This window comes from Pinus tabuliformis, chromosome Q (genome assembly GCF_031772625.1).
Source record: "Pinus tabuliformis cultivar Carrire ecotype Pingquan chromosome Q, CPIR1, whole genome shotgun sequence".
In the NCBI taxonomy this organism is placed as follows: domain Eukaryota; kingdom Viridiplantae; phylum Streptophyta; class Pinopsida; order Pinales; family Pinaceae; genus Pinus; species Pinus tabuliformis.
Window position 1 is genome coordinate 1,333,424,459 of NC_142296.1, and position 24,391 is coordinate 1,333,448,849.

A 24,391-nucleotide genomic window follows, 5' to 3' on the forward strand; every position below is an offset into this window, starting at 1 on the left:
CTTTCGTCCTCCTGGCAACATACTTCACACTTCTCCAGTGTCTTCTTGAGATATCGAACTTGCTTGAGAGTGAGTGATTCAAATGACTTCAACCTCCTTCAATATATAGGCTTCTAGTGGGTCGAATGGGGGTCCTTAGGTCGACTTGATCTTCCTTAGGCTGACATGATGTGGAGGACACATAATTCATTTTTGACTTGATACAAAACCTTTTTACATGATCCGAAAGCCCAAAAAGGGTCTCTTCGAATATACAATGACTCTATGAACTCAATATTAATCCTAGGAGTCCACAATGGGGGCTTTGACTAATATGCTGATGACCCAAGCATGAAACCCATGCTTTAATAAGTCATTGTTACAATAATAAAAATTCTTTTCTTTAGTCTTTTGACAAGTACATTACATAATGACTCAATTACATTATTGAAGACTGAACATATTTACATTTTCTAACAACGTAGCCTCAAATTTCTGTCCTTTTCATGCTTAAGATTATTCTTCATTTGCCTCAGGTTCACTCTATTTGATGACCTCAGATTCACATATTTGTTGCCTCAGACAAACAGATCCGTCCACTTAAGAGCCTCTGACTTGCCTAAAAAACAACGACATTTGTCTTTCATAGATGAAGGGTGAATTGCTTGCTTTAGGGAGGTCAAATGACTTGTATTTACTATTTATAGTCTTTTGCTGGGCCAAATGGGTGCCTTAAAGTGCTGAGCCAACTTGACTAAGAGGAGGCCGACTTGGCTTCAAAGGAACCAAAAATACTCTTCAAAAAATCAGTGTTTCTTCTCTTTGAAAATGCAAAATTTTCTTTTGACTCGAGCATGAAGAACATGCTTATATATATATTATGAAGACCAACCATAGTTACAAAATTCAACACTCCCTCTTAACTAGGGAGGTATTCATAATGAATTATCATGATGTTCTCAAGTTGAAAGATTCTATAAAGATCATCAAGATTAAGATATGCATTCTCATCAATATTATAATCACCAACATCAGCCATACTGCCATAAGCCAGTGAGTACTCTTGATATATGGCACATATGCATCATTTGGTATCCACCAAGAGACCTCAATAAACAAGGTCATTCTAGAAAGAGATCATAGCATGATACCAAAACAAGCTCACTTTAGAAAGAGTGTTAAAATTTGGGTACTAGAGGACAAGTGGTTCCCTAAGGCTTTGATCTTTGGTGTAGGGAAAAGTGTCCAAATTTATTTGTACTTTTCTCCTAAAGTGACCTTATAAGTGGTAAAGTCAATTTAATTTAAAAGTGACTTTATAAGTGGTAAAGTTACATTCTAATTTAAAGGTGACTTTATTAAAGTCAATGAAGAATTAGAAAATGAAAAAGTGACTTTGGAAATAAAAGGCTAAGTGGGTCTCTATTTAAGTGGGTGAGTTAAAAAATAGAAAGTGAGAATTAAATGCACATTTATTCTCATCCCTAGATCTAAATGAATCTCAGCCATTAGATCTCAGGGTTACCTAAAAGGTCATTTAGAGAGTAAAAGGAGAAGAGAAGAAGAAAAGATCATTCATTCTTTCATGAGCATTTGAGAGAAAGAGAAGAGAGAGCAAGGAGAAAATTTCTGAGCAGTGAGGAAGTGAAGGAGAGCAACAAGAAGACATTTCAGCAAATTTGGGCAGTAACATTTATTGACACGCATCACAAGGCAAAAGCGTACACTAGGAGAAAGGCACAGAAATCGAGGAAGAGAGATAGCACATAAATCGAGGAAGAGGTACAACAAGGAGGGAACGGATTTAGAGGCAGATTTGGGCATGAATTTCGAGGCAGTTGTATTGCTGAAATCTGTACAGTCTGTACAATATGTACAAGTTCTGGGCACATTTTTCAAGGCATATGTACAACATTTAATGCTGTTTTATCGCTGGAAAAATTTGTTTTCACTGTTTGATGATTGTCATGATTTTCGAGGCGGAGTTCAAGCATGAAAATCGAGATAAGTTGTAATTTGTGGTTGCTGAAATTTTTACTGTGTATTTCAGTTTCTCTGTAAAAACATTTTCATAAATAAAGAAGAGCTCTCAAACTGATTTTCCCCAAGAGTTGTAGGGGTTTTTTTAGGGTCACATTGACAAAAAATCACTGTGTTATTTTTTGTGTGTCGCTGTCATAATTTTGCTGTGTTTTACTTCTACAATTTCAGCAGTTGTGAGGTCTCTAAATTTGTGTTTTCAAAAAAAATATTGTCATTTCCAGATTTTAGAATTTTTATTATGCTTGGATTTAAAACTAAATGCATGGAGTGATAAAGAAAACTGATAACGGAGTGGGGTTTGAAATTTTTAAAGAGAGTAGAGCATGATGCTGGGAGGCTAAAACCTCTAGGACAATTCTCCCTAATTCAGGTCAATGTATTTGATACAGGGATGATATCCCTAATTTCGATCAGAGTACATGACAAAGGAAGAATGTGAGGCCATGATGCTATCCAATCTGTCAAACTATGCTCCCTAATTCTGGTCAATGTACTTGACACAAGGATAACATCCCTAATTCTGGTTAAAGTACATGACACAAGGAGAAACCATATCCATGATGCAATCGTTACTCCCTCTCAATTAGAGAGGCATTCTCCACAAGCCCAAGCTTGTTTTGGAATTGTTAGCATATCAACTCTCTGCGCATCAAAAGGAAATATATTCAAGCTTCACCGCTCCTTTCTGCACCATGTCTATCATCATGGTCGTCACCTACATTTTATCAAAACCTGCAAGCATCCTCTGAAGCTATACTACTTCTCAACTTGCCAATTCAGCTGCAATATACATTGCTTCTGCCATTCTGCTTCATGCCTATCCAAGAAATTATAACGGTTGCAATATCTTGATGAACTCTTTGCAGCTTCACATGATGCATCATCAAAAATGCTTTTAGGTCACCCTAACTGGGTGCTCCCTCTCATACTAACACTCCATCATTCAGGATTCTGAGGTCAACTTTCTCTGAGGTCATAACATGGCTTTCTGACTGTTCCCACTGGAGGCAATAGCTGCTCCCTCTGACACATGAGTCCTTCAACTTTTGTCAAGAATAAATCATATAGGATCATCCTTGATCCATTCAACCAAGCACAAAGTCTTCTTTAATCATGAGGCTTCTTTTCATGCCCTTCAAAAACCCGAGACAACTCTTACAACTGAGGAAAACGTCTTGACATGATCCAGTCCCTCTTTCTGGGAGAATCTTTGCGAATCTTGCTTCCATTCTGCCAACTGTTGCATGCTAGATCTTGACTAATCTTTGGCATACTTCAAACAACCCGCTCCCTCTGAACTTGGGTTCTTTGGCATACTTCAAACAGCCCGCTCCCTCTGAACCTGGGTTTTATTTGGTACAATACCATTAAAGTAGAAATTCTGGAAAATTCTCTTTCTTTGCTTTGTTCTTCCACTTGTTCCATTTGCTACCAAAATCTGGGCAGTCCTTGTCATTGACCTGCAATCCTCACTAGGAGGTCATGGAAGAAGGATTACAACCAAGCAAAGGATAAGAGTAATTGAATCATAAAGACAATAACAATAATAATAATCAGAGAGGAGAGATATAGAATACTTATCTTTTGAGAACTATAGGAGAATGTCAGCTCCTTCTTAATCTTAGCCTTCTTGCATTCATATTGCAACTTCATCATCCTTGTCTTCAATATCAGCATGATGTCATACCTTCCTTGCATGGACTAGGATTTCATCTTTCACTGGAAACAATCGATCCTAGGGGTTTTTCCATAAAACCTAGGGCTCTCTTATCCAAGCCCTTCTTACTTGCTAGGGCTTACAAACCCTAGATATCCAAATGTCCAAAAACCATTTTAGAAGCTGAGGTCTTTAACAACGACAGATTTGATCAAGAATTTCTTCCAGATTCTAGACTTTTGCAGATCCATTGCAATGTTAAATCTTTCCCTTTAATATTCCTGTGACCAAGCATACTTAGTAATTCAGCAACATAATGATTTTCAAATCCAAGTTGCCCATACATCGAGTTCTGCAAAATCATTGGATTTTCAACCTTGAAACAATAGTCATGCTCCTGAATCACTGTTACAGAATCCTCTCACTGGACTTCTTGTAAGATGTGACTGTTTCTTCATCACTTCAACCGTAGCATCAGATTCAGAAGTCATTACAAAACTGTGAGGGATTACTTCAGTCCGACTGAGACATCAACTCAAACTCTTCCTTTATATATACAAGGCATGTTTAGAAAAACATTTTAGCTCCATCAATCTGGCATGAAGATCTGATCTCAGTGCCCAAGATATTTCACAGCATTGTGTGTGACATCAAATCTTATAGAAACAACTTTTAGTCAATTATATCTTTGATTAGGGACAGTGAGCTAGTCATATCTAGAGCACATCCTTCATCAGGGCACATCTTCCAGGTGTCAATCAGTAGAGAAGTGCAATACATAATACTGAAGTATACGGAGTGACAATCTGGCCATCATTTTATTGCACTTACACATGTTGCCCAAATCAAGATAGCTTATATATCACACATTCATAGATGTGATTATACTGTTGATTGTGAATCTCATCTCATCACAGACCTTTATTTTTCATCTTGATCAGTCTTTATTGTAATTCTGGCTTCCCAGACTTCATATTTGTTTTGAGCAATTTGAATATGCAAAGTTTAGCTTATGCTAGAAGACAGATATATCTTCAACTTCTTGGTTCATTATGGACAATGTTGAGAACAGAGACAATTTTGAGCTCCCTTAATGACTGTTTCCAAATAATTGTTTTATGACTTCATCTTGTATGCTTTCCGAGATATTTCGGCCTTGAATTCTTTTTGACAGAGATTATTCGTTTCACTCCTCAGGTTTCCGGACTTTTAATGGTCTGAGGCTCCTTGGATTACTGATTTAGAAGTCTGAGGCTTTTGATCCTGAAACAGAGACATGACTGGAGACCTTCTGCAAAGGTTACAATGAATTTGCATCTTTTCTTGCACTTCGTTGACATATACCTTTGATCATCATCAAATCAATCCCATGAAAGATACTTAGGACTTCTTCTAATCAGCTTGGTTCTATACTAGATTTGACTTCTGAAAAGGGCTGAATTTCTTCATAGTTATTCCACATTGCTTAGGTAACCATTGGACTGGAATCCGATCCACACATAAATACAGAGACTTTTTGATTTTTGGACTAGGGTTTCATACAGACATTCGGCTTCTTCTTGAACTGAGGTAATGACAGATCAAACCCTAGAGAGGCCCTCCTGTAAATGAATCAATAAATCTTTTAAGATCTTCAGCCTAGGATTAATTTTGAGACATCCTGTCTATAAAGTTCGGACTCCCTGAGGTCTTTTCAAATGAGGTCTGAGGCTGGAGCAGAGATAATTTCGGCCTCTTAAACTCTGAAAATTTCTGGCCCTTTAAGATGTGTGAACAGAGGCTGAGGAATTCGGCCTACAGGTAGGGTTTTAGGTTTTTTAATGACCTTCTGTTCCTTCCCTTTGTCCTGGGCAGATTACATGGCTAAAACAGAGGCTGATATTCTCAAATTTGATCTAGGGCAACTAGGGCTCAATGAGATCAATTTCCAGGGCTGCTCTTTCATGCCCTAGCTCTGATACCATGTTAAATTTTAAGGGTAGTTCTCTTAATTGTTTTCACATGATTATTCTTTTCATCCATTCTTACATTTATTATTATAGATCATGACATAATTATTCAGAGATCTACAATAACAAAACATGAAGAGACGCCCACACAAGAATTTACTCTGGGAAAACCCCAGTCCAAGGGGAAAAACCCAGCAATCCTTTCCTTATAGAATCTAGTCAACAGGAGAGACATCAAAGTCAAACACAAAAGCAAACCTGGTCCATCCTCCTAGTCAAGTCTTTCTCCATAACAGTGCCTCAGTCCTGCTCAGATATGCTTCACGCATAGCCTCAGATTTCTGTCCCTTTCATGCTTCAGATTATTCTTTGTTTGCCTCAGGTTCACTCTCTTTGATGACCTCAGATTCATATCTTTGTAGCCTCAGACAGACCCGAATTATCCACATAGTTTGCATCATATTTGCCTCAGACAGGGCCGAATTTGCCCTTCACAGATGAAGGACGAATTGCTTGAGGGAGGTCAAATGACTTGTATTTATAGTCTTTTGCTGTGCCAAATGGGCACCTTAAAGGGCTGAGCCGACTTGATTGGGAGGAGGCCGACCTGGTTTCAAAGGAGCCAAAAGTACTCTTCAAAAAATCAGTTTTTCTTCTCTTTGAAAATACAAAATTTTCCTTTTGACTCGAGCATGAAGAACATGCTTTAATAATTCACCCAAGGATGAAGAACATGCTTAAATAATAAAATAAATAAATATATAATTTTTATTTTTATTTTTAATTATGAAGACTGATCATAGTTACAAAATTCAACAAGTGGCTTTGGTAATGTGACCAGTGGTGCACTGTGGTGGTACGGACAACGACTGGGCAGCTGCTGGACAGAAGTAACTAAAACAATAATGTACAGAGTAGGTGGCTGGTACAATGGTTTAAGTAAATACTAATAAATCACGGAAAATATGATTGTATCCCTGCAACTAATATAATTATTCAATTGTACAACACTGTAATTATATGACAGTGCAATCAATTTAATTCTTCAATTGTACGGTCCTGTAGGCTGTAAATGTATGGTCTTGTAATTTGTGGTTGTATGTCTCCTAACAGGAAGCACTGTACGATAGTGAAATATTACAGCAACATTATTTTTTTCATTTGAATTCTGAAGTGTGGATGGACAAAGGCCTCTTATCATTTATGATCAAAGACCTGAAGAAATCAAAGAACCTTTAAATATTTACTAGGTAAAAATCAAGATAGGAAAATGAGGTTCTGATACCAAATGTGGGAACCAAACCTTGCTCACAAATTAAATGTCCAAAGTATTTGGAAAATAAAGAGATCCGTTAGGATATATAAATGTATAAGTAAATGTGATATGATATGATAGTACAATGGGGCCCTGTATAAATCCCTAGGCAGGGTGCCCTTTCATTGAAAGCCATGTCCTTTAATTGAGATGTGTTCTTTCATTAGGATGTGCCTCTTCACTATATCTGTTTGTGTTTATGTGTGTATGTATGTATGTATAGAGGAATTGGCAACTGGGCCAGTTTCGTACTCGTGTGACATGGGGTCAGTTCCGACTGCTACCACTATAACCCTTAGGTGAACCACACTGTCCCCAAGCACGCAACCACCTAAGTTACTAGGATCCAGATTTGCTAGTTTTTTAAAAAGTCATGATCCAGATACCTAGAGAAACGACAAGTACAAATAGTATAAATATAATTTTATAATTTTTGAAAGTAAAAATTATGTGATAATAAAAAAATTATACAAATTTTTAAGTAAATAACTTTATATAAATATTTACTAATAAAATTAAGTTTATGTAACTTAATTAATAATATAATAATTATAATATAGCTTACATAAATTAAGTAATAACCTTGTTTGATACTTGCATATATATATATATATATATATATATATGAAATTAATGATACTCTCTAGGAGACCCTACATTAACACCATCTTGTACGGGTGCTTGCCCAGTGTAGAGTGACACATTTTTTGTTTGTTTCCAATTGGGATAACCATGTAACAACCAGGTCAAAATTAGTGGGTCTTACAATTAGGAATAGTGGACATCTTATTAGAGCTTGCTTCTTCGGGTTGGAAGCCCAAGCAATAAGCATGTGAGATGTTGTGCAAAGAGAACGCTCTAGGACATCAGTTGAGTGCTGCCCGTTCCTAGTTTTCCATTTTTACCCCTCGCTCCAGATCTATCGTTTTGAGAACGTCTATCATTTTGAGAACATTCAGCAAATGATGCCAAAGACTTGGCGACTTTATTACCAACCAAAGACAAATATATTGACTTAGAGCTTGCAATTCCTAGAGCCCTTTTAAAATAGAGGAGCAATCATTCCTTAACTTTTAAAAGCAGCTGGAAGTAGACACTAGTGTGCACCCTTGACATTACACAGATTCCGCGGATCCAGCTACTGGGCCTGACAGATCTGGTAACATAGGTAGCCACAGATAAGCAACCAGGGACTTGAACATGGGACCTTGTATTCACATTTACTTTACATTTTCATAGGCTTTCCAAGTGAGCTCCCTGGCGGGGGGGGGGGGGGTGTTGTATATATATATATATATTCATCACATTATTATCTTTATTACTATTATTATTATTATTATTTAAGGGATGTGTGAGGTAGTCTTTATTTTGGTATTCTTATTTGTAGGTTTTGAGTCCAATTGATTTTTTTTGGACATAAAAGTTCATTGGATAGAAGCCTATGCTCTTGAAGCAGGAAACTAAGACTATGTGTCATATCCCTTCTCAAACACATTTGTAGCAGGGTGCTGCTACACAATTTTGCACAATTTTGGGTAAGGAAGAGAACCCATAATTTTCGACTTAGGGACTTAGGAGGCAATTCGACTTTAATTGGTTGCTAGTGGAATGTGGGGGCCACCCACATGGGAGTTTGAATTGGCCCATTTGAATAGTTTGGAGGGAAAGTCAAATAGGTGGATGGAGGGGCCCACATGAGGCTAGGGAGGCCCAAGGAGTTATAAGGAGGGAGTAGCTCTCATTTTGGATTCATTCTTACACCTTGCAATCAAAATTACTTGACTGTTCGCTCTGCTATTTAGCTGAGTCAATCCGATGTTTAGCCACGAATCTCTCAAGCGTGAGATTAAACCCCTACTTCGAGGGACCATCCGTGCCCGCCCTAGAGAGGCAGTTCCATAAGTATTTCAGGAGTTCCGGGAGTGTGTTACAACACTACCATTCAACCACAACAGGGAGTGTGTATTTCTGGCTAGCTAGAGAATACACAAGGGGAGTTTGGAGCTACCAGTGATCAAACATTTGTCGGGAGAGTTCGAGGATTGGGAGAGAAGCAAAGGGCCAAACTTTCTTGCGAGTTTGGAGCCAGTAGAGCTAGCATCCCAGCAGTTCGGTTTACAGTTATTTGGTCCTGCGTAAAGAGCCATCACTAGGCTCATGTGGGAGTTGGAGGAAGGAATTGTAAAGCTGGAGTTGGCCGGGAGGAGTAGGAGATCACTTGGAGGGCCATTTGAGGAGAGCAGAGATTGACAGGATCAGTGATAGCAACAGAATTCGAAATTGGAGGGCCAAGCTGTGGAGGGTCAATTTCTAAAGGTTGGAACCAAGGGAAACCCTTTGTGGGTTTTTGACAAGGATCACACTCCTAAATTTATAGAATTTTCTGAGTAGATCTAAGGGTTCAAACAAGGGTCCCAACTCAGCCAGTAACTAGAGGAGTTAAGGGGAATTTGGGACAAAATTCCGAGGTCAACATTTGGCCAATTCCTTCATGGATTTTTCTGGGTTTAGGCCAAGGAGCAAGGAGTTGAAATCTCATAATTTTCTGAGCACGAGAAGCAGTGATTCCAACTTTTCAAAGTCAGCAGACAGAGCAGTTTTCTGGGGCAGCGCAGTTCAGTTTGGTGCAGCAGTTGTAGCAGCCTTTAGTTCAACATTTTCTCACCTGGATTTTTCTGGGTTTAGGCCAAGGAGCAAGGAGTTGAAATCTCATAATTTTCTGAGCACGAGAAGCAGTGATTCCAACTTTTCAAAGTCAGCAGACAGAGCAGTTTTCTGGGCAGCGCAGTTTAGTTTGGTGCAGCAGTTGTAGCAGCCTTTAGTTCAACATTTTCTCACCTGGGTTTTATCATGCTCGTCCATTGAGACAAGCCCAGGCGCAACATTCTATTTTACTATTGTATTTGCTCCTGAAAGTATAATAAAATGGCTCAGCAGTTCTCTATTTCCAGTGTTTCCCTGGATGATTAGTGTATATTTCGTTTTTTTGATTGTTGGATTGTTTGCTATCACTTACATTCCTGTTTAGGAACATTATAGTGGTATCAAAGCCATAATCTTGGCTTAGCTTGTGGGAAAGATTAGAATCAAACAACATGGCGGTCACTTGGAATGAGGTGGTGAGGATACAACAAATGATCATCATTGTGGGGAAGAAGTTGATTCATTCCTCAGTTGGGAAGCCGGACATGATTGCAACTGATGTGGAGTTATTGGGGGAAAACTGGAGGGCATACCAATCATTGGGTCATGGCATTTAGACGTCCCTCTCTTTTTGGGAATTTTGTGAACTAAGGGGTATGCACAAACCAATGGAGATTCAGTGGGATTTTGCAGGGATGATGAGAAGTATTAAGAAAAAAGATGAAAGAGTAGTTGAAGGGGCCATCATTGGCAAAGATATAGTTGAGCATACACTTATTGATGAGGTATTCGGGGTTGTGATTGAGTTCTCAGGTGATAACAATGCACCACAGGTTGGTGAGGTGCTGGAAGACAACTCCACTGTTGTTGAGGAGCGGATAGGTACAGAGGCCTCCAAATATATGACGGAGTTGCCAGATGACAGTCACCTACAGCTGATTGGTGCATATCGTGCATATTGGCTGTCTATGGAGGAGCGGTCGAAGGCTCATGTCGAGCCCGTGATGGAGGAGGATGTGCAACCATCCCTTGGGCTAGCCATTGATGAGGGGCAACATAGAGGTCACGCATTGGGTTTTCAACATAGTTCACTTCAGAGGCCCACTGGCAGGGTCTATAGCGTTATCAACCCACCCTTATGCGTTGGATTGAGGGAGGTTGAGTTGTCTAGACGTACCCGAGGGGGTGGACAGGTTAGCAGGACTGAGCTGAGCATGATACCACATCAGCTTGGAGGGCTTGTTCCTTCCACAAAGGATTACACATTCGATCTCTCCTTTGGGATTGGATGGCAAGAGGTGCTGAGCTGGTACTCGATGGAGTAGGTGAGGCGGTTGGATACATCCATGGCCACATGACAGCAAAGGCCATGGATTACCAGAGGGACTCGAGGGCAGGACTATTTTTGGGATCTAGGTGGGATTTTCCATCATGTTATAGAGATGGTAGGTGATGGTAGTAGCTACGGAATGAGTTTGACGCTTGAGCGCACCCACATTTTCAGATCTCCATCAGAGCCCCAGTTAGCACCAATGACAGGATGGTTTTATAGGCGAGCAGACAGATTTCATGAGTTGTCTTGGCATATTGACAGTGCGTGGAGTCAAAGGGTGACTAGCTTAATCTGGCAGGAGCTGGTAGGAGGAGGTGGCATCGACAGGCTATCAGATAGGGCATTGTATGGAGAGAGTGCTCTCTTACTAGCATATGGGACTATTGAGGATAGGCACAGTAGTGCCATTTTCGTTAGCATGTGGGGAGTTGGGCCGCTCAGGTCTTTTAGAGCAGATGGGGGGATGTAGCCCACATCATGGAAGGTGTACTAGCAGAGAGGTCGATACTTTGGCCCATGCAGGATATTGTATGTTACAGGGTGGTATGATAGTGGGCAGTGGTACACAGGACTACACAGAGTTATGTCATAACGTCCAATGTTATGTAAAGGGATGCAGTGTGATGCATACAGACCCAACGTTAGGCCATAACATCCAGTGGTGTGCAGGGCTATGGAGTGAGGAGCAGGGGCCTACAGAGGAGCATGGAGATGCAAGCTGGTGTGTCATAGTATGTTGGACTGCGCTGTGGAGTGGGAGTGCCTCACATCGCATTGAGTACATGCGGGGAGTGACAGGTACAATGACACATGCAGGACCCAGGCCAGTACAGGATGGCATAACCGTAGCCAAGGGTATCCAGCGGTGTATAAGGGTAGGCCATGGTGTACAGTGGCATGTCTAGGAGTACTAGGATGATCGATGGCATGCAGGGGTGTATAGTGTTGCACAACGAGGTCATGGAGTGTTGCCTCTAGGGAGACCCTTGGACGAAAACACCGGGCATACCTTTGGGCGTAGTTCACCCAGGATCAACGGGGACACAAATGAGCGATACTTGATGGTATCCGCGGGGACTCACACGCCTGACCCTCTTCTACATCCCTCACGGGCGTAGTCGATTTTGCTGTCAACTTTCTGTACTCTCGGCATGAGCCACGGGGGACGAGGAGTTCACCCAAGATATTTGGGTGAGACTCAGCGCACTATGGGGGAGACTTTTCTGCAGTAGCGTTGGGTTCGTGCATTAGTTGACAACCATAGGTTGGGGGATGAGGTGATCATCTGCAGGGGTAGCATATCGTTCATCACCGAGCCTATATCTAGGGAATCTAGTCCTGAGGGAGACATGTGTCACTTTTTTCTCAGGGCATGTCGGGACCGAACATGAGCAGAGGATAGCGGTTACAACTAAGGTAGTTTCCCAATATGTGTCCAGGCGCAAGACCTTATATTGGCACATTATTGAGAGGGCAGATGGCAGACCCAGGGGAGATGGGCAGATGGCAGACCCAGGGGAGATGGTTGGTAGGGACAGGAGGGATCCACATACCCTGAGTCGATTACGAGTATCGGATACCCATCTTTTGGTTGCATTCAGGGGGTAGCTCTTTGGCACACATGGCTTCCAATGATCATCGGTACTGCACAGTGGCCGACATAGGACAGATTAACACGCATCAAATTAGCCCACGATATATGGAGCCTATATAGAGATCACATGCAGGGACTAGAGACGAGGGCCAGAGGGATTCCATCGGTTGATAGGGCTATGCCGCAATAAGTTTGGCTATGGGATGCAAGGATTTAGTTGGTCGATAGATCACTCGTGATGAGTGGAGTCATGGCAGAGAGTGATATAGTTCGCTCTTGGGATGACACATGGGGGTTCATAGAGGGTTTCGTCATATGGGGAGGCAAACATTCTTTGTTGCTGCATAGGTTCAGAGTTAGATTTGGATGGGTAGGCTTAGGTGCCATGAAGATGCCAGGTAGGATGTGTATTACCTCTTTCAGTATTCGACCATCGAGTTCTAGGAGAGGAGGATACTGACTGCGCACAATGGGGAGTATGACATAGTCATAGTAGTACAACGTCTGCATGGTGGCACCACTCTGGGACTAGCAGGGAACTGGGCCATCACAACTCTTCATAGCTCAATAACCTTTAGGGTTGCACCAACTACTGCAGGGGGAGATCATACAGATCTTCCATTGGGCTTTAGCAATTCACTGATGGAGCAGAGGACTTCTGGTACTTTCACTGGGCAGGATAGTGATTGGAGCGAGGGGAGCTTCATGTTGGACAGGATTGCCTGTGATCCTAGTATTGAAGGATTCTTCCATATCAGGATAGTGCAGAGGTCAAGCACGATCCAGTGGCACATTTGGGACCTTGGCACATTTTGCAGTGACAGTGGGGAGCAATAGTTAGAGAGGTTGCTTGCTTAGGCATTGCTTGAGGACAAGCGATTTTTGGTGCATTGGAAGAGCTTGCTGGATGAGGATGCCACCTGGGAGGGTGAGCACATTTTGGAGCACCCAGCTATGAGGTTGCTTGAGGGCAAGCAACATTTGGGAGGGGAGGATTGTCATGTCCCTTCTCAAACACATTTGTAATAGGGTGCTGCTACACAATTTTGCACAATTTTGGCTAAGGAAGAGAACCCATAATTTTCGACTTAGGGACTTAGGAGGCAATTCGACTTTATTTGGTTGCTAGTGGAATGTGGGGGCCACCCACATGGGAGTTCGAATTGGCCCATTCGAATAGCTTGGAGGGAAAGTCGAATAGGTGGATGGAGGGGCCCACATGAGGCTAGGGAGGCCCAAGGAGTTATAAGGAGGGAGAAACTCTCATTTTGGATTCATTCTTACACCTTGCAATCAAAATTACTTGATTGTTCGCTCTGCTGTTTAGCTGAGTCAACCGGCTGTTTAGCCACGAATCTCTCAAGCGAGAGATTCAACCTCTACTTCAGGGGACCATCCATGCCCACCCTAGAGAGGCAGTTCCATAAGTATTTCAGGAGTTCCGGGAGTGTGTTACAACACTACCATTCAGCCACAACAGGGAGTGCGTATTTCTGGCTAGCTAGAGAATACGCAAGGGGAGTTTGGAGCTATCAGTGATCAAGCATTTGCTGGGAGAGTTAGAGGATTGGGAGAGAAGCAAAGGGCCAACCTTTCTTGCGAGTTTGGAGCCAGCAGAGCCAACATCCTAGTAGTCCGGTTGACAATTACATGGGCTTGTGCAGAGAGCCATCACTAGGGTCATGTGGGAGTTGGAGGAAGGAATTGTAGAGCTGGAGTTGGCCGGGAGAAGTAGGAGATCACTTGGAGGGTCATTTGAAGAGGATTGCTGGAGTTGGGAGAGCAGAGATTGACAGGATCAGTCACAACAACATAATTCGAAATTGGAGGAGGGCCAAGCTGTGAAGGGTCAATTTTTGAAGGTTGGAACCAAGGGAAACCCTTTCTGGGTTTTTATGGGTTTTGGGCAAGGATCACACTCCTAAATTTATAGAATTTTCTTGGCAGATCTAAGGGGTCAAACAGGGTCCCAACTGAGCCAGCAACTAGAGGAGCTAAGGGGAATTTGGGCCAAAATTCCGAGTTCAACATTTGGCCAATTCCTTCGTGGGTTTTTCTGGGTTTAGGCCAAGGAGCAAGGAGCTGAAATCTCATAATTTTCTGAGCACGGGAAGCAGTGATTCCAACCCTGACAGAGTAGTTTTTTGGGGCAACGCAATTCAGTTTGGTGCAGCAGTTGTAGCAGCCTTCAGTTCAGCATTTTCTCACCAGGGTTTTGTGATGTTTGTTCATTGAGACAAGCCCAAGTGCACCATTCTATTTTACTATTGTATTTGCCCCTGAAGAAGTAATAAAATGGCCCAACAGTTCTCTATTTCCAGTGTTTCCATGGGTGCTTAGTGTATATTTCGTTTTTCTGATTCCTGGATTGTTTGCTATCACTTACATTCCTGTTTAGGAACATTACATTATGGAAAGGTAATGATTTTAATTTCAACATATTTAAGGAAGAACATCTTTACTGTTGGAGGAGCTCCTACGTGGATGAGTAGAAAGTGAATAAGGCACAAGGATATGCATGGTGGCTCAAATAAGAGGAACGGTTGGCTTGCTAAGAAATTGCAAGTAATATGATCAAGTCAGTCATAACCATACTTACAATGGCCACAAACAATTAATAGAATGAAATGTCAAAACATACATTCTGAAGAATTCTTGAGAGGTCGAAGTTGAAAATGTCCTCTCCCAATGCATGATGTTACCTAATCTGTGGTTATCCCCCCAAATAATCTAACAATCAATACACAAAATATAAAAGTTAATAGGTATGATAAGTTTGAATCCCAATTGTTTTTCAATGATTCTTGTCCCACCTCATGAAAAGATCTAGGGCTGAATAATAAATTAACAGGATAGGGAATAAACCTCTGATATGGTTGTTTTCAATTGGTTAAAAGCTACAACCATATCTAGAGAATAAATCTTGACTAAACTCACCCTAGATTTTCATGTACTGCCTAACAACCATGTGCCTTACTACAAGCATTTTTCTGCAGTATAATTAGAAAATATAGATCTAAAATATGCCATAATTGAATGATTAATAATGCACAGAAATGATGTTTATCATAGTTCATGAAAGTTCTTCCTTTGAAAACCCTAAATCATGGCAAATCTTGCCCATGGATCATGTTTGAGATTGGAACAGGCTGAACTATTTTTGGGGATTACAATCATTGTTAGTTGCTCTGCTTCTAAGTCATTGGCTCATGAGATTACCGTGAACCATCCTTTACTGGGGTAAGAGGGAAAAAATATAGTGTTAGTTTCACAATACAGGGGAGATAGAGGATCAGTGACATACATTAATAGGATTAGAAATACTGGAAAAATCCCACTTGGAAATTGTGGAACACAGGTTCTACTTGATAATCATGTAAAATGCTCATCTCAAATTCAGATAGCCAATAATTGCCAGTTCTGATAACCAAGAATCTCAAGCTTTGATAGTCCAAAAAGCATGAGCAGACCTTCATATCTTATTTGCTCACTGGAACATATTAGTCTTTCTCAGTCCACCATTTTTCTTCAGTCCTTTGCCACTGTTAATTTGTGCTGAACAGGATTGACAAAAGTGATATCTCTCTGAATTACGCTTTTAAAATTTCGTACTTGTATGTTGTATTGTCACAGGTCTCTGTATAAACGACTTTCCCTGTTTGTTATTGGTATAAATGATACCTTATTCCCTTTTCTTTCTTGACCTTCTTTCCCAGCACAGTCGTCTTAGTTTGAGCTTATCGACCTTCTTTTCATGGCTTGTAGCATTGATATTTATTATTTATTGCTGATTGATGGGAAAGGATTCAGATCTCTTTTTCTTTGTCCTTAAATAATTCAGAATAACCGATATCATGCCTTCAATTTCACCACCTTGTTGAACTTTGAAGGCACCATGGATACTTTACATCAAAGATAATCTAAGTTTCATCATTTCATAACATAAAAGCTAGAATTTCTTTCTGTGCACTATATCACTGAAGCATATTCAATTAGATTGACCCGTCTTTCTCCATATGAGGTTAACTAGAATTAATACCTGTCATGAATTTCTTTGGAATTGTGGTACATCTGATAAAGATCTTACATCTGCTTGTAGTTTTATCTCGCACTTTTTTCTGTTGGCCTGGAAAGTGTGCTGGCTTAAAGAGATCTAAATACTTATTTTGAATGGACTGTAATGCTCATATTTGCATGTATATATATATATATATATATATATATATATATATATAATGAATGCTTGGGGTCAACTTGTGCAAGCAGCACCGTACTATATAGAATAATATTGAAGCTGATATATCTCACAACTCAAGGCAGCTGTTCTTCAGCTAAAGTGTCTGCAATTGGCAGTTGTCTATTCTGCCAAAGTCACCCAGCACTTGCACAAAGCCTGCTTCTGTGCTTTCCCAGGAGGGGTGCACATGTCTCTTGGGGGGAGAATAACAACACCCTAGCTTTACCAACCAACCAAGCCCCTGTTGAGGAAAAGGCAGAAAAAGGGGAGGAAAAGAACCTCCTTGAGGCAAAGGCAGAAAAAGGGGACGACCCCAAAAAAAGAACCTCCGCCTGCCTTTCCCGTGCACCCAACCCCTATGGCTTTTATGGGGCCGTACCCTTCTGCCTGCCTCATGGATGGGTTTCCCTCCCTTCCCTGGAGCGCCGTGCAGCAAACTAGACTCATGGTCCCACCCACAAGTAGTCGACCTGCGGCCCTCCCTGCTTCTTCATATTATCTATCAAGGTTGGATTGAGATTTCACACGTCACGACAATATCACGTACCCCGAACCCATAAAAAGAATGAGGTTGTGACAAAGCCAAATGAGAAAGATTTTGAAATCTGTCCCAACCAAACAAACATGGTAGACATGGGGGTGCTATTGAAACTGGTGGAGACTAAGAACCTCTTCTGGCTGGCTAGATAGGTAGGCTGGGTGGGCTACTCAGTTTGACTCAGATGGGCTTTGATGAAGTTACACGATGAGCTTCGATTAGGTCGATGCATGAGAAAATCGATTTTGTTACACGATGAGCGATGAAGTTACGCGGTAATGCTTGATTGTAATCAACTACTGTAGCATATGTTTGTAGAGCTTAAATTTTTTTCCATTACGTTTACTTTATCTAAAGTATTTGGATGCACATTCAAATAAGTATCATCAAAAACATCTTCACAGGATCTCGTGAAACACCTTTGATTTAATGTGTTGTTTATGTGAACTGAAATATTTCCATTATTTTGTTGGTGGGTCTTTGTTCAATCGGATAGCAAAATAATTCTTTTTAATATATTGACAGACCTCCCATCTTGGTGAGTGATATCTTGAAGTGGCAATATGGAGAAACTGAAAGTCCACAAGCTACTTGTCAGTTACTGAAGCGGAAGATGACATTACAAGGTATTATTGTTTTCTAACTTTTAGAAGTTAGAACATTGGAACGTGGTACTTAGATTCCCATTGTGAGCTATTGGACTTTATTTTCTATCTTTATATATTGCTGACCGACAACTAATCTAGATCATTAAATAGGAATTTGTTCAGTACGTGTTCCAAGTTATGTGTGTTTTTTTTTCAATTATCAAATGTATGATATGTATTTTGAAATCTAAATTAGTTTTTGTCTAATTTTTTTACTTATATTATGAAAGGTTAATTTAAACAAAGTTACCTGGATCTGAATATGGATCTGCCTGATTTCATGAAAACTGGATATCAAGAATCAAAACCATTCATAACTTTGAAATTACAACCAGAATGAGGGTTTCCATTAATAGTAGCGATAAGAGTCCAGGTATGATACATATTATGTAAACATTGCACAGATATAAAATTAGCTTAGCATCTCATCAGGAATCAGCCTCAAAGTCAGAATTTGCAGACAGCTATGGGAAACTCAAATTGGTGTGTTTTCGAATTGGGTGTGGGGTTTGAATTGTAGACAAAAAAGCTGCTAGGGTATTAGGGCCCCATACTTGTGTTTTTATGTGTTTTTTAATCTATTTCTATAAATTGAGGTTTCTGGAGGATGATCTGTTGGTGACCCTGAGTTGACAATCGGACATTTTAATCTTGAAACGGATCTGTATTGGATGCACAGAAGCACAGATCCCAGACATGCCCAGATGGATCTGGTTACGAGTTTTAATTCTTTAACATCTAGATTTAAAAAGCACTGAGAATCATTTTAACTGTAGAATGTAGTCAATCTTTTGACTTAGTTAACAACTATCATGGCCAAATGCTGGTTTTGTTTTAATAATATAGTAAGCCATATTGCACTATCTAGTTCATGTATTTATTTATTTTATGTGCATTGATATTTTTTTCTCCTTGAAGAAATATCTTTATATTCCATATGAGGGATATACATGTTTTGGTCCTCGAGAGACTCTCATACAACAAGGCTCAAAGCCTTGAAAGCCAATACAAGGATATATTCATTATTAGTTCAACATGGCACATGCGGGAATTGAACCCAGGTTGGGAGGATAACAAATTTCTCTCGGATACCACTGTAACGAATAGAATTCGTTCACTGGTTAAGAAATCCAAAATAATTGGAAAATAAAGACATACACTAAGGATAAGAATATTTATATTGAATAATGTATAAGAGAATTGATATGTGATATGATTGTTACGCCCCTTCATGAATGGTCATGTCCTTAGAAACATGCCTCTTTATTAACTAACTATTATTTAATTAACTATTATTATGATTATTATTTATATTATTTTTATATACATTATATTTATAACATTGCTTTCCTCTTCAAAAATCTTTGTCCTCAAAGCTTATTGTTGACAAAAGACATCTCATCTATTTCTTGTCTTTGGAATATGTTCGCATCTTTTACGAATTCTTGGAGTTGTCATCTTCATTGATACAAGATGACAGGATCCTTTGAGTGATAAATACAGTTGTTGAACTAAGAAGGGATCTCAGCATCCTAAATCAATCTTCTGTGGAACTTTGCAATTACTTGATAGCTGGGATAAATTATTATCGTCAGATTGGATTGTATTGAGGGTCTTTCGCAGTGCATTATATTAGATATTATTTTGGGATTCAACTGCGTTAAGAAAGTCATTCAACTATGACCATTTCCATGAGAGTAGTCGTAACTGTCTAATTTCTTATGATTTTTGAATAGTCCACTTAGCACTCATTGCATCGGGTGATGCTCACAGGGGTGAAGAAGTGGGATTGAAACTAGTGAAATGAATCACATAGCGTCAATCATCACTTTTGGGGTTTGCACCCGGTAACCAGGACTTCCCGGGAGGTCACCCATCCCAGATCACCTCTGGCTCAAGCGCGCTTAACTATGGAGTTTTTCCCCACAATCAAGCCCACTTAGCTTGCTACCCCATTTGCAAAACCGTAGCAAGTATTGTGCCTCATGAACCATTCAAGTAGAGCTCCCTTCACTCTTATGTATTAAGAATTGAGGGTCTTTCGCAGTGCATTATATTAGATATCATTTTTAATTGCGTTAAGAAAGTCATTCAACTATGACCATTTCCTTGAGAGGTAGTCGTAACTGTCTAATTTCTCATGATTTTTGAATAGTCCACTTAGCACTCATTGCATCGGGTGATGCTCATAGGGGTGAAGAAGTGGGATTGAAACTAGTGAAATGAATCACATAGCATCAATCATCACTTCCGGGGCTTGCACCTGGTAACCAGGACTTCCCGGGAGGTCACCCATCCCAGATCGCCTCTGGTTCAAGCGCACTTAACTGTGGAGTTTTTCCCCACAATCAAGCCCACTTAGCTTGCTACACCATTTGCAAAACCTTAGCAAGTATTGTGCCTCATGAACCATTCAAGTAGATTGGATTGTGCTGAGAAATTGATATCATTATTCTTCGGAACAAAAGTTTGTTGTTTCTGTTCTGAGTGATACAAGTACGCAAATTGATTGAGATGTCTACTCTTGTGATTTAGGTGTATATAAGAAGTTATTGTGATTTGATTTCCCTTTAACTTGTTTGTGTCAATTTCTTGAGTTATTTGAAGTATCTGATTCCCTTTAGGTACGAAAGTCACTTGGTAAATCCCTAGATCTTCACTTGAAATCTTTGTCGTTTGAGATACAACATCTAAATATGTTTTTACTTCAATTGGTTTGTCATCATCTTGAGTTATAGTATTGAATGGATCAATATTCATTCATTTTTCTTCAACTTGGACTATCATGTCTGAAGACTTCAATGCTTCTTTCATAATAAGTTCTTCTAGTTTGTTTTTCAATGATTTCTTATCATTTTAAGTTTCTTAATTTATGTTAGTAATTTCTCTTTGTGGTCCTTGAGGTGAGTAACCTCTTAGTTTTTGTCTGCGATAATCTTTTCAACTTCCTTCTGCATATTTTGCATTGCCTTATGGTTTTCTTGAAGAATTACTTTTAAGATCTGTTTTACATCTTCTGGTGTCACTAAATCTGGGTTCAATGTAACATCTTGTAGTGTTATTTTTTTCCTTTTTGTAGGAAAATGTTAGAAATGTTTTTTTCGTATTTAAAATGAACGACCCTAGTGATTCCACCCAGGGTGAACCCAGAATTATGTCACCTCGATTGTTCCATAAGGATTGAACAATGAATGTGATATAAATGTATAGTCGCCAATGTTTAATTGTAAATTAGTTATGTCATATTTTTTTTTTTGTGTTCTAGAGGTCTAATTTTTCGATTAGATTTGACTCTGGAATCACCAATTGATTAGCGTTTTTAGGGGGTTTATATGTGAAAATTTCAAGTCTGAAATCCTATTGCAACAACTGGAATAAATTCTTCTAATTGTTAATCAATGTAACAATTTATTTGCTATGGAAAATATCGAATAAATCACACTGCAACCTTCACAATTAAAATTTTCGAAAATAATAGCGCTGGAAATTGAGAAATGCTAGCACACCCATAAAATGTTACGCAATTATTTTTGGACAAATGTCCTCGGAAAAACCCAACTTGGAAAATCGGTGCAGTAGCTGAGCGTTTTATATTATTACACAGCAACGAATTTATCCGAGTACAATCTGGATGTCGAATACTAGCTATCCTGCAAAGAAAATACTAGCGAAAATATCTTGAGGTTAATTACCCTCACTTTGAGCAATTCTGACACTTGACTACCACTGAAAATCAAGCCGTCCGACCTACACTCACGCTGCTTGCACTCACATTGCCGCACTCCCGTTGCCTATACGCACGCTGCCCACACTCGCGCTGCTTGCACTCGCTCTGCTCGAAACAACTGAAAATCAAGCTGTCCTGCCTGCTATTGACTGGGAAAATGCTTCTTCGGCCCTCTGGAACTAAAACTGTCTTCCTCCTTCAACAAATCAAACTACCCTCAGAAGCTTTTGCGATGCCTCTTTGCAGCTTTTTGGAGAAATTTTGGCCTCTCTGGAAATGCACTCACCTGATCTGGAAATCTTCCTCTGACTTCGTTGTCCCTGCCCCTCTCTATCTCTGCTTCCTTCTTGTAAAGTTTTGTAGATGTTCTATGCTAAGAGCAATTTCACTTTTCTCACAGCAATCATACAAGTAGATAAGCAAAATGCAGATAGAACATACAAGCAGATCTTACAGAAGACAAATCAGAAACAAGAAAAATGTATGTGTTTGTTTCGGCGGTCAACAGGATGCTTCAACCAGCAAAGTCTCCTTTGGTCAGCCAGCCCAGCATGTGTCACAACAACCCTCCAACCAGTAGATGAGTCAACCCAAGTCAGTTCTACAGAAGTCAACGCTGTCCTGAAAAGTCAACGCAGGGGCAGCAAGCTAAAAGTCAACGCAGCAGCAAAACGGTCAACCCTTTGACCTCGATTTTTGTGCCAGGTAGTATGGCCTTCAAAAATCGAACCTCCCACAAGTTTTCAGCTTGTTTGGACCAAGCGTTGACCAAAGTCAACGCTGGTCAAACTTCTGCGAAACCCTAGCAGCAGAAACCCTAGCAGCAGAAATGTCCTCTTCGTCCTTCCCACGTGTGGCTGAAATTCGTCCTCCAGGTAGCTCGCACTTTTAAGGATGAGAGAGGAAGATGTGAGTTGTGTTGTGATCAAATTCTCTCCAACTTTTCCTGTATATATATATATCCATCTATGAGGGTGTGTGACACATCTGTTGGGCATGTGAGCCTACATTACAAAACTGGCTGACCTTTGCACATATAATTTATTAAGAATAATAAATTCAAAATATAAGTTCTGCTCATCGGATTAAGACTATTTTTATATGGATTTTACACCTCTCAGAAAGAGGAATCCAACAAAAATATTAGCCTCTTAATCTGAGCATCAGAACATGGAGTTTGGACCTAGTTGTCCAAATTTAACACTCCCTCTCAACTAGGGAGAACTCCATCTATTAGTGCAATTAACATCGTGAGTCATCCCGCCGAAACTTGCTTTGCTGGCTTCTTTATTTCAGAACAGAAGTGGGTCAGTCACAAAGACATCATTCCCCGACTGACATAATCAGTCCAGAGGTCCCAGACCTCACAAATCTTGATCCCAGATCAAGTGGTTGGACCATGCCATCCTAGATAGAGAGTACGGCAATCTCTGATGCGTCCATCAGTCTTTGCTAATAGTCTCTAGCTTTTCCACACCTCATTGGCCAAATGAGAGGTACTTCCCATGAGCCCTGAACTCAATGGGTAGGATGCATACGGGGCACAGATTAAATGAGTGGCGAACCAGCTCAATAATCACAAGGGTGGGGCAGAAGCATTATGAGTGCTTATAGCTCCGAGAAGCTATCCCCAAAGCCCCCCAGAGCTCCCAGAGCTCATCGTCCAACAGGACCCACATCATAGGGTCTTTCCACGACACCAAGACTCTCACGGAAGGTTAGGAAGGGGCTTAGTGAGAATATCCGCGACCTGCTCATCAGTTCCTATATGATCGAGCCTTACGACGCCTCGCTGTACCATATCCCGGATAAAGTGGTACCTGATATCAATATGCTTGGATCGGTCGTGGAACACAGGATTCTCAGTCATACGAATCCCACTCTGATTATCACAGAGTATTACAGTGGTATCTAGCACATGTTGGAACAGCTCACTAAAGAGCTTCCTCAACCAAACTGCTTCACAACAGGCCATACTAGCAGCAATGTATTCGGCCTCCGCAGTGCTCAAAGCCACCGACTTCTGCTTCCTGCTCATCCATGAGATCGAAGCAGAACCAAGATTGAAACAGCATCCAGATGTGCTCTTACGATCCACCACACTGCCAGCCCAATCGGCATCAGTATATCCCTGGAGTATCACACTCCCGGCAGTGTATCTCAGCCCATGGTTTATCGTGCCCCGAAGATATCTCAAAAGATTCTTGGCACCAACCCAGTGAAAATGATGAGGCTCAACCATCTGTTGACTCAAAGTATTCATTGCAAAACATATGTCCGGACGGGTGTTCACTAAGAACATCAAAGCTCCTATGAGTTGACGATACTCAGTAGGATTGGCCAAGATAGGCCCTGCAGCGCTGCCACTCAACTTCTTAAAGTTGAGTTCCATTGGTGTCGACACGGACTTACAGTCCACCATCCCAAATCTTTCCAGAAGCTTCACAATATACTTTCCTTGAGAAAGGAAAATCTCTCCAGGTCTCTGCCAGACCTCCAGGCCTAGGAAATAGTGCATCAGTCCTAGGTCTTTCATCTCGAACTCAGCAGCAAGCTCCCTCTTACATTGATGAATGAGAGGGTCATCACCTGTCAGGAAGAGGTCGTCCACATACAGCACTAGAATGAGAGGCTTTCCTTCCTCAACCTTAAAGTAAAGGTTTGGATCAGCATTGCTTCGAGTGAAGCCCAGCTTCATCAAGTAACTGTCCATCCTCTCATACCAAGCT

At 40.5% G+C, this 24,391-nt stretch overlaps 1 protein-coding gene across 2 annotated transcripts in view; it reads left to right on the forward strand.

Moving 5' to 3' along the window:
- Window positions 1-24,391, forward strand: part of LOC149224767 (uncharacterized) — a 170,439-nt gene that overhangs the window by 97,097 nt on the left and 48,951 nt on the right. Inside the window, exons 1-2 of one of the 2 annotated variants that reach the window (XM_089386250.1) lie at window positions 4,877-4,978; window positions 17,814-17,914. In XM_089386250.1, coding sequence (XP_089242376.1) covers window positions 4,956-4,978; window positions 17,814-17,914 — 124 coding nt within the window. In that variant the 5' untranslated portion in view covers window positions 4,877-4,955. Of the gene's footprint in view, window positions 1-4,876; window positions 4,979-17,813; window positions 17,915-24,391 lie in introns of those variants that run through there. The other variant, XM_089386249.1, reaches the window with a different exon arrangement.